A 16,821-nucleotide genomic window follows, 5' to 3' on the forward strand; every position below is an offset into this window, starting at 1 on the left:
ATGGATGCTTTGAGTGACTCCAAATTTGGGTAGGATTTAGCGCAGGTTCTCTCCTCTAAATATTACCAGATTTTATAATCCAGAGGATTCAGGTCCGGGCTAGAAGATGACCAATCTTCATGACGAATGATGTCAATCTGATGGGCGGCCAGCCAATTTTGGATACCCTTGGCTTTGTGGGCAGGTGCTGAGTCCTGCTGGAATACCCAGTGCTGATTTTTTAACATGGTCAGGTCAGGAGGTTTTACGAGGTTTGTTAGGACCGTATTTTAGTAAACATTGGAACTTATTTTCACACCCTTTTCACAGAAAAACACCTCTGTTAGGCTAAAATAAGACACTCCCAGGAAAACCATTACTGATAAGGGGTGATGGCCGCGTTGGACTCGAAATACACGTTGACACGCTTCTTCACTACTGTGGGTATACACTTTGATATTCTTTTTGTTGCATCACTCCTCCACTGTAAAAATTTTTTCATCTGAAAATAGGATTTCACGATACATTTTTCTCGCGTATCGTTTAAGTAAAGCGCGACATTTATCCAGTCTTAATTTCTTCAGGCGTGTGTTAAGAAGATGCGATGTTTTTCTACAATAAGCCCATAGTTCTAGGTCCTCGTTCAACACCCTTTTAACTGTGGTACTGCTAAGGCCCATCAGCAGTGCTAACTGTTTGCGATTTCGGACCGGACTTTTCCTTATTCGCACCTTTACTGCATTTATCACTGCTGTCGTCCAAATCGTACGACAAAGACCACTTCTATTCCTATCTTCTACTCTTGAATCTTACTTAAATCGATTTATAGTGCAATAAAAAAATCTCTGTGTTATTTGTAAATTTTAAATCAAACTGAAAATTTCTCTTGGCGCGTAACCGCTACGATGCAGAGCGAGAACAGCGACTCTGTCTTCTTTTTGCGTCCACTACATTGTAACAAATTCGTTATTCTAATAAAGTGTGTCGTTTTTTAACGCGTAAAATAATCAAAAATCGAACGTGAAAAAGAAATTTGCGGTAAACATTAAAAATTTGAAAATCTAACATAATGACAGAACTTATGACCAGACTAGTTATTTTGAAGTAGGTATGTTTATCACTGATAGGTAGTATCGATATTGCGTACTTTACTTTGTTCAAAACTAGATGGCGCTACAGACTATAATTTACATTACCCTTATCTTGTAAATTAATTTGCCGTTAAATTATTTATTGTCCGACGATAAGGTTTTCAGTCTGACATATACCTACCTATGTAAGTACAATATATAGGTTTTCTTGAAACCGAGCGAAATAAAGTTAAAAATTTTTACACATACCTATAGTTGAAGAGTTAATGTTGATAGGTTTGTTTACAATGGTGAAAATACATATGGTTCTCATTTATTCAGGAATGAAAATATTTCCTCAAATTAGTAGTAGGTATAGGCCAGTAGTTTCAAAGATATAGGTCAAAACTTGAAGTCAGTTCTAAATATAAGATAGGTATTAGTTTTACATTGACTTGACCTATCAATTAAAAGATAATAAATTAGTAGATAAAAAGTCGCTCTCAGTGTGACCCCTCCCTTATACGCTACGCGTCGAGCGCGGCTCGGTCTTGCGGATTAAGTACTTACGTCACAGTTTGTCACGGCTTATAATTTTAATTAATTTTGAACCCTATAAAACAATGAAATATTTACGAAAGTATAAAAATTTAGTTTTCAAAAATGATCTAGCTTCTTACACGTGACTTCTAAGAAGAGTAGAGCACTTTTACGCGGGAAATTAATTAAGTATTAATTATTTTGTTACAAAGTTTATAAATTTTATTTAAGTTTCATCAACATAATATCATAATATGGAATATTAAGTATTGCTTTGAATAAGTCCAAAAACAGTAAAGTTTTACAAAATGAAAAAAAGAGTTGACCCATAAAAAAATAGTTCGTCTAATTGTTGATAATCCAATAACTATGCGCTAACAACACAATAATTTTCAATTAAAACGTGTTTCATCTGTCGCCATTACACAAGTATCTAAGCCAAACCAATAAGTACGTATATTACTTTAGTCCCGCAGCCTATTACCTGGCAATTTCACAGAACAATCTACTTCGGTTCGTGTCAACAGCACACAAGGATGAGCCGTACGCTGGCTTTGTAACCGAGAGGGATAGCACTCGCTCCCGCGATTTGTTTACACAATGTAGCTTTCCCTTTGGGCGCGCGCGTGTGTGCGTCGCCATCTGGCGGCGGTGCGCGTGTAGTGGTGCGGTGCGCCCCCACAACGCGCCCGCTCGGGGTAGCCGCGCGCCTGTGTGCGTGACCCAGTCGAATAAATTTAATGTAATACACACAAACATATTGGTGGCACGGCGTGTCATTTTTACGCTTGTGTTGTCGCTACTTGGGGTTCTTTATGCGGTGCGATGATATTATTATTCTGACGATTACGGCATCCTTTATGCTTACAATAAAATAATTAATAAGGGATGAAGTGTATTGTTGCGCCGCAGTTAGTGATCGGTATCAGACCGTTCGCCGTCATTCACGCTCCCAAAGGTTAAAATGAAGTTTATTGAAATGTTAAACGATTTGTTTTATGTTCATTAATGCTTAAATTATTATACGTATCTGAAAATTGTTAATTACTTACTCATAAAGTAATTATTAAACGGAGTAAATTTTGTTATATTATCCTAATAAGTAAAAATACGCTTTCATTAATAAGTAAACCTGATAGTTTTTTGTAGACGTATTTATCGTAATAGACACCATGAATGAACAGAGTACGCTCGCGCGGCGTGGGCATCGCGCGATTAGTTTCTAGTGACGTCAAGATTACTTATCGATAAAATATGCTATCCGGTGTTTAAATTTAGACAATTTATTTATACAATATCTAAATACTCCAAATTGTTGTTTTACTAATGAAGTTGTTTTTTAACATAACATTATATACATAATACATATCTAATTGGTTAATATACCTACGTGCTACGTTAATATGTAATTGGGGTTTAAATATGCAAAAATTGTCGTTTAGCACTCCATTGTTTAAACACGTAATTAGCAGACGGCGTGTTTTTTCCGCGCAGCCGATGACGGAACAGTTGACAAGGCGTTCAACCCCCGTTCAGCTTAACAATTACGCGGCGGGGCTCATTGTGACAGGACCCTACCTCAACCATTGTGGATACACTCGACCAACATACAAAAACACTCTAATGCGCTGACAATCGCCTCTTTGTGCGTACCGTTTACTCGCAACAAACGGGACAGGGGAGGTCAAGCTAAGCTGGATTCTCGTATACAAATATTATTATCCAGCTTGTTCACAAATATCAATAACGTATTACTAGCCCTAAGGCCAGATTTTAAAAGTTAATAACGTTCGGTTAGTTATGACTTCATTTAGCGTTGATTTATCGGTTATCTCATTAAAGAAAAACAAATAAGTTTAACACCATTGTTAAATATTTATAAATAAGGAAATCGTATGTTAAAGCCTCAAAACGCTGGAGGGCGTGACTAATATTCACGTGGTAATGAGATTTCATTCCGTAACGACAATTAATTTGACAGAATTAATGTTTCAAAACTTTTACAAAGTTAGAGCAATAACTCACAGGATAGGTAGGTACCTACTTAGCGTGTTATGTATACTTTATTTAATTTTATAATTGTTACATTATCATTTATCATCTTATGAAACAAAACACAAAATCGAGTTTCCAGGCACAATATAAAGGTATATTATATTTGATGATATTAAAAATTTATTATAATGTTTGTATGTCTGTATACCTATCATCTAAAGCCTAAACAGTTAACCTCATTTCGATTAATTATTTCATCCGCATAGACCACAATTCAAGTTAAATTAAAAGTCACATGAAAAATTAAACACACACATAACTTTTCGCTTTCACTTTAAATCTTAGTTATATCAAAGTAAATACAGATCTACCTAAAGAGACAATATCTCGGGCGTTAAAAGGCCGAGCGGGCGGGGAGGGAGCCACCCTCGCAGCAAAATTACTACATTTGAAGGGAACAACTTTTTATGAGAAATAAGCCGCTGCTATGAATCTCGAATTATAATCGGCTGGTGTGAGTGCATTTTGAAGCGTTTGTATCGATTAACCAGCTTTTCGCACTTCTTATTCGTGTTGAAAACTAAATCATTTGCATTTAAAATATATTAATTACAGTAGAACAAAACAGGCAACAATTCTTTTGATAATAAATTGAACATTAAAAATGTAAACTCAAACAACACATGCAAGCGAAACGCTTATCACGGTAAGCGAAAAGCCATTTATTTACGTAAGAAATAATTTTCGCAAACAATACAGCGCCTAGAAATCGCTTAATTAAATCCAGTTACGTCAACAGCAACAAAGAAAAAATGGTTTTTCATGAATCGTACAGCGCAGCGTGAAAAGTGCCAATCGACTGAAATCCCGTTAGAGGTGAATGCATCTCTTTTATTTATTCGCTTGATATCCCGACAGGACGATTCAGGTTTAAATGGATTGTTTAAAATGAAACTCATGTAGGCACTGACTTTCAAACTAAATCAAACAAAAAATCCTTTGATATTCTTGCGTAGAAATATCTATATAATTGCGTTTATTCTTTTTTCGACGTCTCGTGTTATATAATTAACATCTCAATGATATCTATACCATTAATAATTTAACCCGCTCAATTACCAGCCTTGACATTAAGAAACTTCCTCATTATTAGACAACATTTTGCCCCCGTGTCCTATAAATATAATTTAATCAAATTTTTCCACTACATATTCAAGATTTGATCTCGTTTGTGTTAGTTGACATTTTAACATTTCATCGATAATTGTTTATTAAATATCAATCAAGATCTACGCGATAACGATCTCGTACTCGAACGAACATGGAACAGGTGAATTTAAGTGTATAGTAACCGAATCTCCGTCGAAATGTTACATAACACGTGCGTGAGATATCCCTGTGGGCGGCGGGAACGGAATGTAGGAGGAAAGCTGGCGGCCTTGACACCACAATATTTGGTGCGCTTAGCTAAACAACCCCACCTCAAATAACTTGCTCGTCCACGACGTTCGAGTGAGCAGTATCCCAAGTGTACGACAATGCGCCTCGGTTAGTCTGTGGCGTAATGATAGGGTAATGCTTGTTTACTGAGCTTCCACGCCCCGTGCGCTGGCGCTTCGTGTCGCTCAGGAGTTATGACGCGGCCCGCGCGTGCGATATCAACATGAGTTGTCTAGTGAGTTTTTTAATCACTCGCCGTGAAAGTGTTTAAGATGGACGCAATAAACGGATATTGTTTTGCCGAAATGCATGCTCGTTTGCCAAAAAAAGAGAAAGCAAACAGACGATTAAAAATGACCCACGTGAATGTATTCGTGCGGACAATATTTTAAAACAAAATGTCACACGCTTTCCACGGGCGTCTGCCCCCCTCCGTCTGGGGTGAGCGCGGAGGTGGAGGGGGACGGCCCCCTTTCAACCGGGGTGTCATTGTGGACTGTGGTGTCGTAACTCCGCGAACTTTTTAATTTACAATTAGGTAGCTTCCCATTTCTCTGCCCTATTTAGCTCACGTTTTTCCGGTAGCCACAGCCGTAGTTAGTAATTAAAATTTATTTATCGCATTGCTCCGCAAACATTAACTCTTAGAAGATATTGCTAGAGAAGCCGCTCTGTTTAATATTAACCGTCTTCCACGGTAGCCGGCCGCGAGAGTTCATTTGCAACTTTAAAATTAATTTATTTGTTTTTATAAACAGCCCGCTTCCTGTTGTTTCGATCTGGATCAAGAAGGGGAGTTTACATCTTTCTTCGTTAAGGTGATTAAAACTAATTATAATCAATGTTTTATTGTCATGAATTCATCATATAATTACAGTTTATATTATTCAATTTAATAAATCACCTAACATTGAATCGCATTACGCTGGTCATACGTATAAGAGCTAGCGCGCACCACGACTTTATGCAGCGTGATTATTTTATCGCAGAAATACAACGTATGAGTTACTATGACAATGCGCGCACATGCGAATAAATAATCGCAGCGATTTTAAAATTGTGATTTGTCACATTTTGCTGCGACTGCTCGCGACGCGATTGTCGCGAAAATGAAATGCAGAATATGAAATTGTATGGTACCGCGCGCACTGCGATCATAAAATCGCACACTCTGGCCCGGCCGGCACTTCACTTGTGTTTCGTCTGTCCAACAGTAAACATCATAGTGTTATAGGTATTGTTTGGTAAACATAAACTCAGTAATCTGTCAAAAGTTTGAATTTATTTATTTATTTAACACTTTATTGTGCAAGAAACAAAATATACATAAAGGTTACAATAATAAAAAAAAAAAATAAAAAAGCACAAAGGATGGCCTTTTGGCGGAATTTTCATTCTATAATAGCCAAAGAATTTTTTGGGATACATCCATATCAGAAATATATACCATACATGGAAGTTCATTGTATTTCTGATAAAAGAAACCTTTGACAATTTTATCTGCTGTAAAAGGATGAGTCTAATATTGACGAATTTTCTTTTTTTTTCTTCTTATCCTCCGAAGTAGTAAATAAAGACAAGCAACTTGTACGAAATCCATGATGAAAGTGAGTAATGATCACTATTAAATTATCGCTGTGCGCGCACCGTACTCTCTGCGATTTTCTACAGCGCGATTTTGAAATCGTGTCGCAAAAATTAAAATCGTGGTGCGCGCTTGGCCTAACATAACAAGACCTGCAGGCTGCAGCTCAATATCAATTATTACGTATTTTCCACATGTTGCCCTAAAATCTGGTTAGTGCGTTTGTTTCCCATGAAAGTACAAAGCGAGAGGGGATTCCTAGACAATACTCACGTGCACTGATAGGATAACAGTCAATTCGACAATTGTATCATATCTTGTATAGGCCGTTAATTTCGAGCGTGTTTTGCAAACAGATCGAGCGTCCAACGAGGCCTTTTGTGTCACCATGATGTCAATTATCACGTACCAACATTCCGAATGTTTTTCACTACAGTATTGTAACAAAGGAATTATCTCGTTCATTTGATTGACTTGTAAACATAGTTTACATTTTTGAATGTAAACTTTGTTTACAGTGACTTGCAGTATTATGATAAACACTTAGTGTCTGTAATTTTTAAATAATCAACCTTTTGTGGAGCAATTTGTAACGATTTAATATTAAAGTATCAGTATTAGTTTAATTTATATGTTCAATGGTGTAGATTTAAAGAAAGTATCGAAATTTACGTTATGTGGTTGAAGAATTTATATAACATCGATATTTTGTATTTAGGAAATTCTGAAAATAGCGGCACGAGGGCGATCACTGAGCGTCTATTCGTAAACTAATGAAGTTATTTTAGTTCCCGTGTATTACCAACTGTTGAACACTTCCTAAACCTATTAATAAATGAGCTTATGCTTATCAATTGTTGAAAAAAACTACGAACAAAATAAATGTAGTTTACGTTTGAAGTTTCATTAAACTCGTTTAATAAACTACGTCATAACATGTTAAAAGTGAAGTTAAAAATATAGACAACTAGATAAAACATGCGTCTAGACTCATACGATTAGGGGAAATCTTGCCACCCTCTCTCCTTGAGGTTCATGAGTGGGTACAGTCGGCTTTTCGTATTTTTAAAACAATCAATTAAACGCTATAGTTTTAGATGTTGTTTCTGTACAGTATTATATTTAAACTAGATCTACAGTTCTATAATATGAAATCTACGCTGTAATTACCTAAGCATATTGATACGTAACGCAATTAACTAAAAATTACATATTATAGAGTACACGATTGAGAAACAATTTCCAATCTATATATCATTTATATTCGCCTTGGGTCAGCATTAAATCTTTAAAGGGAAAATAACTGATGGAGGGGTTTCAATTTCATAGTCCATACTGGGCATTGGTATATATATTAACTCCCTAGAGACACTTTCATCTTCCCGAATAAAATATCACCCCATAACTCGGGACCGAAAATGAGTATAAATCTATATTTTGTTCTCGTTCTAACATTCAATCATGGTGGAGATTAGTTTTATGTGAAACAAGCAAAACACGTCAATGAAATACCTTGTACTTTGGAGAAATAAATTAACTCTTATACTTTAAATCATTCCAAAATTTATGTAAGTACAAAATATAGGACAAATGAAGCAAATCTTTCGGCTCATTCCAACACTATTCTCACAGTGACAAAGGTCTACTAGGTAATAAGTACCGTTAGAAGGATCCTTCATCAGAGTGCCAGCAAAAAGTCTTTTCAAAACAAACCGACACCCTCAATAGTGAACAAAAAAATCCAAGCAGAAAGGATCACAAATTAAGGCCGGCCTTGGAATGTTGTGCCCATAATATTATGTGTAAATTGGATAAAAAATACACACTACAGAAGAAGTACAAAAGTTCTCTAATTTATCTGTAAGGTTAATAAAACAGAAGCTAACAATAGATACTTACTATCAAAGTTATAATTTCTAAATACATTAAACTCTACAACAACAAAAAACAAAACTATTTCAATTTGTTTTCCACATTTTTTTAAACCATCATAATATCTTTTACCTTATATAATATAGTCATTTGAATTAGCTTGAAAGTTAATAGAAAATTGTTTATTGAATCCAATAATAACTTATTTCAATCAAAATAAATTATACAACGAATGAAAAGAAATGTTTTCAATGAGCAGCGCTCACTGTGACCGATACGCGTCTAGAATATTCCATAATTTCTAATTTGATCGTAAAAAACTTTTACCTGCTGTTAAATAACGGAAAGGATCATTGCCACGTGCGATGGGACTGCAGCTTGAGCTAACCAATGTGCCAATGCTGCTCGACCTCTTTTTTATTGTAGAGACCATATTTAACAAGAAACTACAATATTATGCCGACTTATGCATTGTTTACGACATTGCATTGCCAACAAACCAGCATGCCGACCAGTAATCATTCATTTCAATTTACCACGTCAATCAAAACTGAACTTTTATTGCTGTGATTTTGAGAATTATTTAATCAGTTGTAAGTGTTGACGTCTGTATAACAAATGGTTACCAGCTTGATTTATTACCTCCGAACTATGTGCATGCTCCGCTGACCAAAAAGTTTAAATGGTTTTAATTTGCTTTAATTTAATATTTGAGGCTCGCTTTTCGTGTTAACAGTTTCATTGTAGGCTGAGGTATAAATTAGAACAATACAATTATTATTCGGCTAAAGTAATCTAAAGAGGGATGTTATAACAGTAAAATCACCGATAAACAGATAAGATATTGCCGAAGCTATTTCTGGAAACTGATAAATTGTTATTATAATTGTTTCTTAATTAAAACTCTTAACTGGCATTTCCATTGTCGTACAATTCACGTAGTCGACGAGGGTTTCTTTTAACAATGGTATTACGAAGAAAAATATCTTGAAACGTAGATAGTCCAGGGCGGTGAAATGAGTTGCCCTTAGCCTGCGAGGGTATGAGGCGTTCGAAATTCATGATTGGTACAAGAACGTAAAATGTAGCATTAAATATTTAGACGAGAAACTTCTAACTTCGAGCTCAGTGATTATAGTGTATATACATTTGTATAGAGATACAATGAACTTCGTCTTTCTTTGTTATAATTTGAATGTGATTCCTTTCTCGATGTGTTGTAATTTTTTTGTTAACAATCATTGAGATTGCATGTTAAAAATATATCTTTCTTTAGTTTTTCATACTCACCAATAAAAATTTCTCCTATGTCAGTGGTCATCATGATTTTATTCAATTTAATTTGCGGTAAGGAAGCACACTTTCATTTCGAAGTATATACCTACCTACTTTCATATTTTATATTCAGTTTATTAAAATCACCATCGTCTTTTTTCGGCATTTGTATGAATTTCGTAGTTATCACCTAGCATACCATTTTTTCCATCCAATTAAAATTTATACCACAATTTCACGATCCCCATGGTAACAAAACTCTATCAAGTGATGCGTAATACCAAATTATACGTAAATATATCTTGCTTAATTGCCAATAATAATATGGTGCAATCAATTATATGAAAAACATGAATACAAAGTACATCATAAAAACATGACATAATTTGGTGAAAGAATGTTTGCACATTGCCTTAGCTATTGAGTTAGTAGATATGTTTGGCGTTGTTCATCCATAGATCCCTACTTAAAAGCACTTATATTAGTATTATCCTTCAACACATAAGTGTTAATATTTTTAAATCGAAAGTGAAATTGTTTATTTCACGGTGTGACAGATTTTTCCAGAGTATTCGTATATATTTAGCAGACTAGAGATTGTTTAAAGGTTCTGCCGCAGTGAAAAATCTCACTTCCAAGTGATTTTCCTTTAACCACGCGCGAAGCCGCGGGTAAAACCTTGTTTATAATATATCGCTTTAAACAAGCGTTTCGTTTCTCTTATCCCTTACACCACTCCCCCGAAGAGCCCAGTTAGATGGGACTCTCCCGCTCCGCCATAAATCTTAGGACCCTCGACCGCCACCCGGTCTCTCTCCGAAAATATCTATAAATACCTTTCTCTTATATATAACATATTTCAAATAATAATGGATCGAACTGAAGACGAAGGAAGACGAGATGAATCGTCGATAATTGTATAAATATTACAAGTTTATTTTCGGTAGTTTCGTCAGTTTATTAATTATTAAATTATGTCGAACAATTTTTATTATTTAATTAAAAATATAAATAAAATAAAAAAGAAATATGCATCTATAAATTATCTAGATCAATTTACCTGAAGTGCAGACAACACTTAATGTGAAAGTTAACATAAACAAAATTGTTTATGTAATTAATTTAAACAAATTACATTTCATCATTCGTTCTTAATTGTGGACATTTAAAGTGTAGACAGCGTTATATAAAAAGATAAGAGGTTTTCTAAATATGATTAAAACTATTATAGCTATTATAACGTTTTCCAGTGGATCTTTAATTACTTAGTAGGAAGGAAATAAATGTGATCGTTCATAGACCAATTATTTTTATAGAGAATGGTTACGATTTCAAATTGTACATATAATTAAACAATGATTTACGATATATTTACAGAAATCACTGAAACTTATATATATTTGCCTACCCTTATTATTATTTCACGAGGAAGAAGTCACAGGTTTCAGTTCATTCATTAATTCTGTTTCATAAGATCTAGTATCTTATGAAACAGAACTTTCCGTTCTCGTCAGCCTTGTCTAAAGCTCTTCGAGAGCTATGCTATCCATAGGTTAAAACAAATCGAAAATCGGCGCAGTAGTTTTTAAGATTATCGACAATAGCCAGACAGAAGAAGCGCAGAACTTTGTATTGATAATAATTATTTCTTTATTTATTTTTTTTCAATAAACAGTTTAAAACCATTACCTTTCCTTTTAACCAATCACGCCTGTACCAATCATGATTACTTAAAAAAAGGGTTATTTAAAACGTAGGTCACACTTCACAGCCAGTAAAATTAAATAATCTGGTGTACATGCCCCGTCTTATCGATAGTATAATCCCCATTTAGTCTTTTAGATTTTCGTCTTTATCAGTGTTAAGTAGATACTACTCAATAAGATTTTCCAAGAAATGTAATATCGCGTAATATAGTTATAGTGAATCATGTAATGTTTATGACCCGTTATCTATGTTTACTGATATTTTTTTAAGAATTTTTTTTTTGTAGGTAGGTATCGTTTGATTACGTTTTGGAACAGAAGGTATATTATGAACTGTTGTCGGGCGGACTGACTATGTAAGAAGTAGGTAAATTACAATTTACTGTATAAAATCCAGTTACAAATATACCTATAATAGTAAGTAATCATGTAAATATACAAAATTCTATTTTATGTAGGTAGTGTGTATTCTGCAATTTAAAGATTTGTAGCATATTCGATATTGTAGATTGAACACTAGTACTTTTTTTGTAATATGGTTATGCATGTAGCATTATCTTACTCATAATAACCATATTTAACAATTCTAAAAGCCACCTTATCACTTCACAGCGATTTCTCCCAGCAAATTGTACTTTGCTTTACTATTTAGTTTTCAAACTAATTGAACAATTCACCAAAAACACAATTCGAAATAACTTTATTTTATTAAACATAAACGTTATCTCTCGTAACTTAACACTTGATAAATCAATATTTATACGTAACCTGTATGCATTGGTTTTTGTTGAAAACGGAGGCTCTGCGCAGATTCGAATATCATACACCTCCCCGACCCATCCCTTCGTGCCTGTAACACGTAGCTGTCATTTAATGTAAGATAATTCTCTATTGTGATTTTTTAAGTATGTTTTTAATGAGATATTGTGAACTAATTTTTTTTATTGAAACGATGTGTTTTTGTACTTAATTTGTTTTAATTTTGCTTAACATTAATGTAAGAGTCAATTGTATAGATTAGCAATCCTTCCTATTTATAATTTCTCGTCTAGTTGTTTGCAGTTTTACGAATTAATTTAGAAATGCCAGTACATACCTACACATACCATGGTTCTATGGAGAACACTTAAAATACCGATTTGCGACCGTGATTAAATTGAGATTTTTTCATTATTCAATAAAAAGGCAACAAAAAACCTAAATTGAACTTTATTTACATCGTACGTGTGAGCAAAGTAGATTGCTCGAGGGCTTAAACTCCGATGAACGTATAATGCAGAGAATTAACTTTTGTTATCGGTCCTTAATTTACCTTTGACATTGGCGAAATCTATTTTCAACCGGTTTTCATAAATGTGACTTAAATAAGGGCAGAAGTCAGAACTAAACTTAGAATTATTTTTATTCAATGGTACAATTATTTGTATCATTAATTTTTCTATTAAGTCTCTAATAGCCCAATTTAGCTTTCTAGCTAACAATTTTCACTTAGATTTTTTCGAGATTTTTTGCGTTGTCTAGTTTACTAGTATTTACTTGAGTATTTTATAAAAGGGTGAGTCATGACCTTAAAGGATATTCTGAAATCTTTGTCGGGTCTCACTCAATAATAAGTAGTAACAAAGCAAGGTTTATTGGTAGCTACAATTTTAACTTAGACAGTTTTCGAGCTATGTTTAAATGCGTTATTGATACACAAAATGATATGATTATGGAAAGCTTTCTTGCAATCAAAAATAATAGTAACTTACCGCCCGCGTCATTTAAAACTTCATTTTTTTTATAAGTTTTCCACGGTATCAATTGGTGAAAACCTAATGAAAATTGGTGCAGTACTGAGCTTAATGCGAACAGACAAACAGGTACCTAGATGTTATACTTGATTTAAATCAAAGCGGAATAGATATAGGTAAATAAACAATTTTCGAATACAATGCAAATGCATTGCATGAGTTATTATTTATTTCCGTCGTACTGGTCAGCTGAAATTTTAAACATATTGGCATGCATCCTAAAACGACTCAGTGCAACTCGACGTACCTACGTATTTAATATTATCATAATATAATATGATATAGTGTCTATTCCTTGCTTTCTGCCCGTAGCTTTTTATTTATTAATAAATAAAATAATAAATTTTCTTTCCCTTTCCATTTTAGATATCCAATGAAAATTTGCTACCTTCAAGGTCAACTTTTTTCCACGCTTAAATTCGTGAAAATCGTTTCAGCCCGTATTTTTCCTGTCCACAATATCCATCAGTTGTTGATTTTACCTTTGTTTATCTCTAAAATTCTAATCTAATTAATAATTATATTATAATATAATCAAATTCCTATATGATTCAGACTAAATAGTAAATACCATTCCAAAACAACATAAGGGTCGAATCCCAAAAATGCCAATTGATTCTATTCCGCGACGGTACGGTTACGACACGATACCGACGCGGTTCCGACGCGGCCACGTGACGGGCCATCCTTGAAACACATTGAGTGTTTATCGAATACACTTAGCCGCATACATAAATTAGACGATTATTCAATTAGTACTCGATGTCGTCTTGAGTATTTTTTCTTGCAAGTTCACACGGCACTTGCGGTCTTTTGTAAGTATGTGATGACTGTTTTGGTTAAATAATAGTTTGTAATTTGTATCAGAGTTTAGACTGTTATTATTAGTTAGCAGTAATTCCTGCGCTTTCTTGATTATGTAGGAATGAAAAGATTATTATTTATAGTTCAATTAAAAAACATAATAACAAACTTAGGGTGTGGTATTAAAAAAAAGTCTTGAGTAAATGTTAATTTATTAATTATTATCTATGTAATTATCGTACCAAAGGCGAGCACACGCGTCGCCTGTAGGTGGAGCACTGACTGACGCCTCACGCCGCTAGTAAACTTACAATTTATAGAGTACATTATTGAGAGGGAAAAAATAACTATACATTTCTAAGCTTATCCAATAAATTTTGAAATGCCATCAATTCAGCTACTATTATTTACTACCACGATGTGATAGAGATAATCCCTTTTGTCAATATTTTTATTTATCTAATTCTTGTAGGTTAGCTGCATCAGCAGCCACTCACAAACAATCAATACCAAAGTATTTAAAGTGTTCTGGACGTCCTCATTTCAGTCAAGGCCACTAAAATATTCCAATAAGTTGATGACTAATCGAAGGAAGATTCCTATATCTTCCATATTTCATACATTCCTTTGATTAGGTAAATGGACTAAAGAATCTCAAAAAGTAAGTCTTACCTACTGACACAAATACAAGAACAGAGTTATGCGAATTCAACGTTATGTTACGTGTTTACTTTTGCCCTACATTCATTTTTACGGTTCTGCCTCGCAAATCCTTATTAATACTCTATTTCTATATCGTAACACGATGAAAATATAGTTAGAAAAACTAAATAGCACGCATAATCAGATAATCTCATGAAATTATTGACTGTCACAAAATCCTTGATATGTGTAAAAAGTATCTGTCCGTTAAAGATTGGTCAAAATCGATTCTATAGGTTCTGATATATGACAAAGTACAAACATACAGGTGAAGCTAATAAAAGGTTAGAAGTGTTTTACTCTTGGTTTTACTATGTTACTGAGTACATTATAAAATAAACAACCGATGTTAAGTATGTGATTGTGTATATTGTATTGGAAGTTACGTCAAAACCGTTGGTCAATAACGGAAGTTGAGAGCAAATGACGTAATTTTCCTTCGTCAATGCTGCAACAATAGAATTGTAACTAGTTAAACTTGTTTATTTAAGAGAAGGATAAGCGATAAATGGTCGTTTTACATATACATAAAAGTGTATTTGTTTTGCGCTGTTTAAATAATTATTGATGATCTTGAAAAATAATTAGTACCTATTTATTCACAATTGGGTTATACACAAATCGCGTAATGAATGAAACCATAATTACCCAGTGACATATTTATCCTGATAAATTGGCAAAACTACTAATTTCACCTTCAACACGGAATTATCTCTAAAAATAGTCTCTATATTTAGCAATCTCATAGTTACAAACTACAATCGTATAGTAAACATTAAGATTTTCCTCAAACAAATCGGATTATTGGAAAGAACGCCAAAATCGTCCCCGTTTCTTATCACAAGCAGAGGTATCGTTCACAACTCGACGGAAGTGATCTTACACGCGCCGGATATGACGTCACGTCAGGTCACGGACCCGGAATCCACGGCTACCAAAGATGTTGTTGTAATCGTGCGAATAACAATGAATACAACACCTAGATTTCATAGTCAAATATTGCTGCATGTCCACGTACCAATAAACACAATTAGAAAGTCGGACTAGAGAATTATATAAATAGTTTGCACTATCTATAATGCTCTTATTATTCTGCTTGGTTTAAAACTGAATATCTTGTTAATCTATACTATCTTTATACTAATATTATAAAGCTGAAGAGATTGTTTGTTTGTTTAAACGCGCTAATATCAGGAACTACTGGTCCGATTTGAAAAATTATTTCGGTGTCAGATAGCCCATTTATCGAGGAAGGCTATAAGGCTATATAATATCATCACGTAAGACCAACAGGAGCGGAGCATTGCGGGTAAAACCCTGAGGCACAGCTAGTTTTAATAAACAATGTTATGTTCATATTATGCTTTTAATACACCATCAGATAGCGCACAAGTTACGTGATATTTTTGAATAAAATAACATAAGAAGTTGGATTTAAAATAGTTAAAGTGAACGCTATCAACAAACAGCGTTCGTCAGGTTTCCTTATCAGTACACCATAAATACATAAACAGGTACGACTCGCAACCTACTAGACGCGTGGGTTGTTACAGACGGACTATCTTCATTACCTCCTGTCACATTTCTACGTAAATGTAGCTATTGGATGTAAACTTTATACAAGGCCGGTACGAGGACCTCTTTGTTTCTGGGATTACTGTCCTCTCATCGGCCAATTCATTCCTGACAACTCCACTCTGCGAACTCATTTAAATTAAAGTACGATCTTTATTCTACATACAACTTAATACTTATTGTCCATTGTTGCAGACATTAGTCTATTATCTATAACTGATGAACAATCAATCAAATAACCATCGTCAAATCAGAGATCTCGGATATCTGTTAAATGTTTAATTAAATACATTGAACGCCTTGAAGTATTCAGGTGCAAATTTGAAATATATTTCTCTCGCACGCGTTGCATGTTGACTGTGAAATCGTATTGTATATAAAATCCATATGCGCATGCAATATTATAAAGGCGACGCAATATAATGAAGTCGGTAGCTAGGCTGAGGCGGGGCGTCGACCGGCGCCTCTGCGCCGCGCTCGCGACC

The 16,821-nt window shown here is 34.2% G+C and overlaps 1 protein-coding gene across 1 annotated transcript in view; it reads left to right on the forward strand.

Moving 5' to 3' along the window:
• The window catches only part of LOC149905092 (uncharacterized), a 58,280-nt gene continuing 41,459 nt past the window's right edge, over positions 1 to 16,821 (forward strand). The window contains exon 1 of the mRNA XM_090106534.1: positions 1 to 29. Within this exon, the coding sequence (XP_089962660.1) occupies positions 1 to 29 (29 nt within the window). The remainder of the gene's footprint in view (positions 30 to 16,821) is intronic.

This window comes from Colias eurytheme, chromosome 10 (genome assembly GCF_061535395.1).
Source record: "Colias eurytheme isolate Ceu_HAF_F1 chromosome 10, ilColEury1 Martin Lab GWU primary, whole genome shotgun sequence".
NCBI lineage: Eukaryota > Metazoa > Arthropoda > Insecta > Lepidoptera > Pieridae > Colias > Colias eurytheme.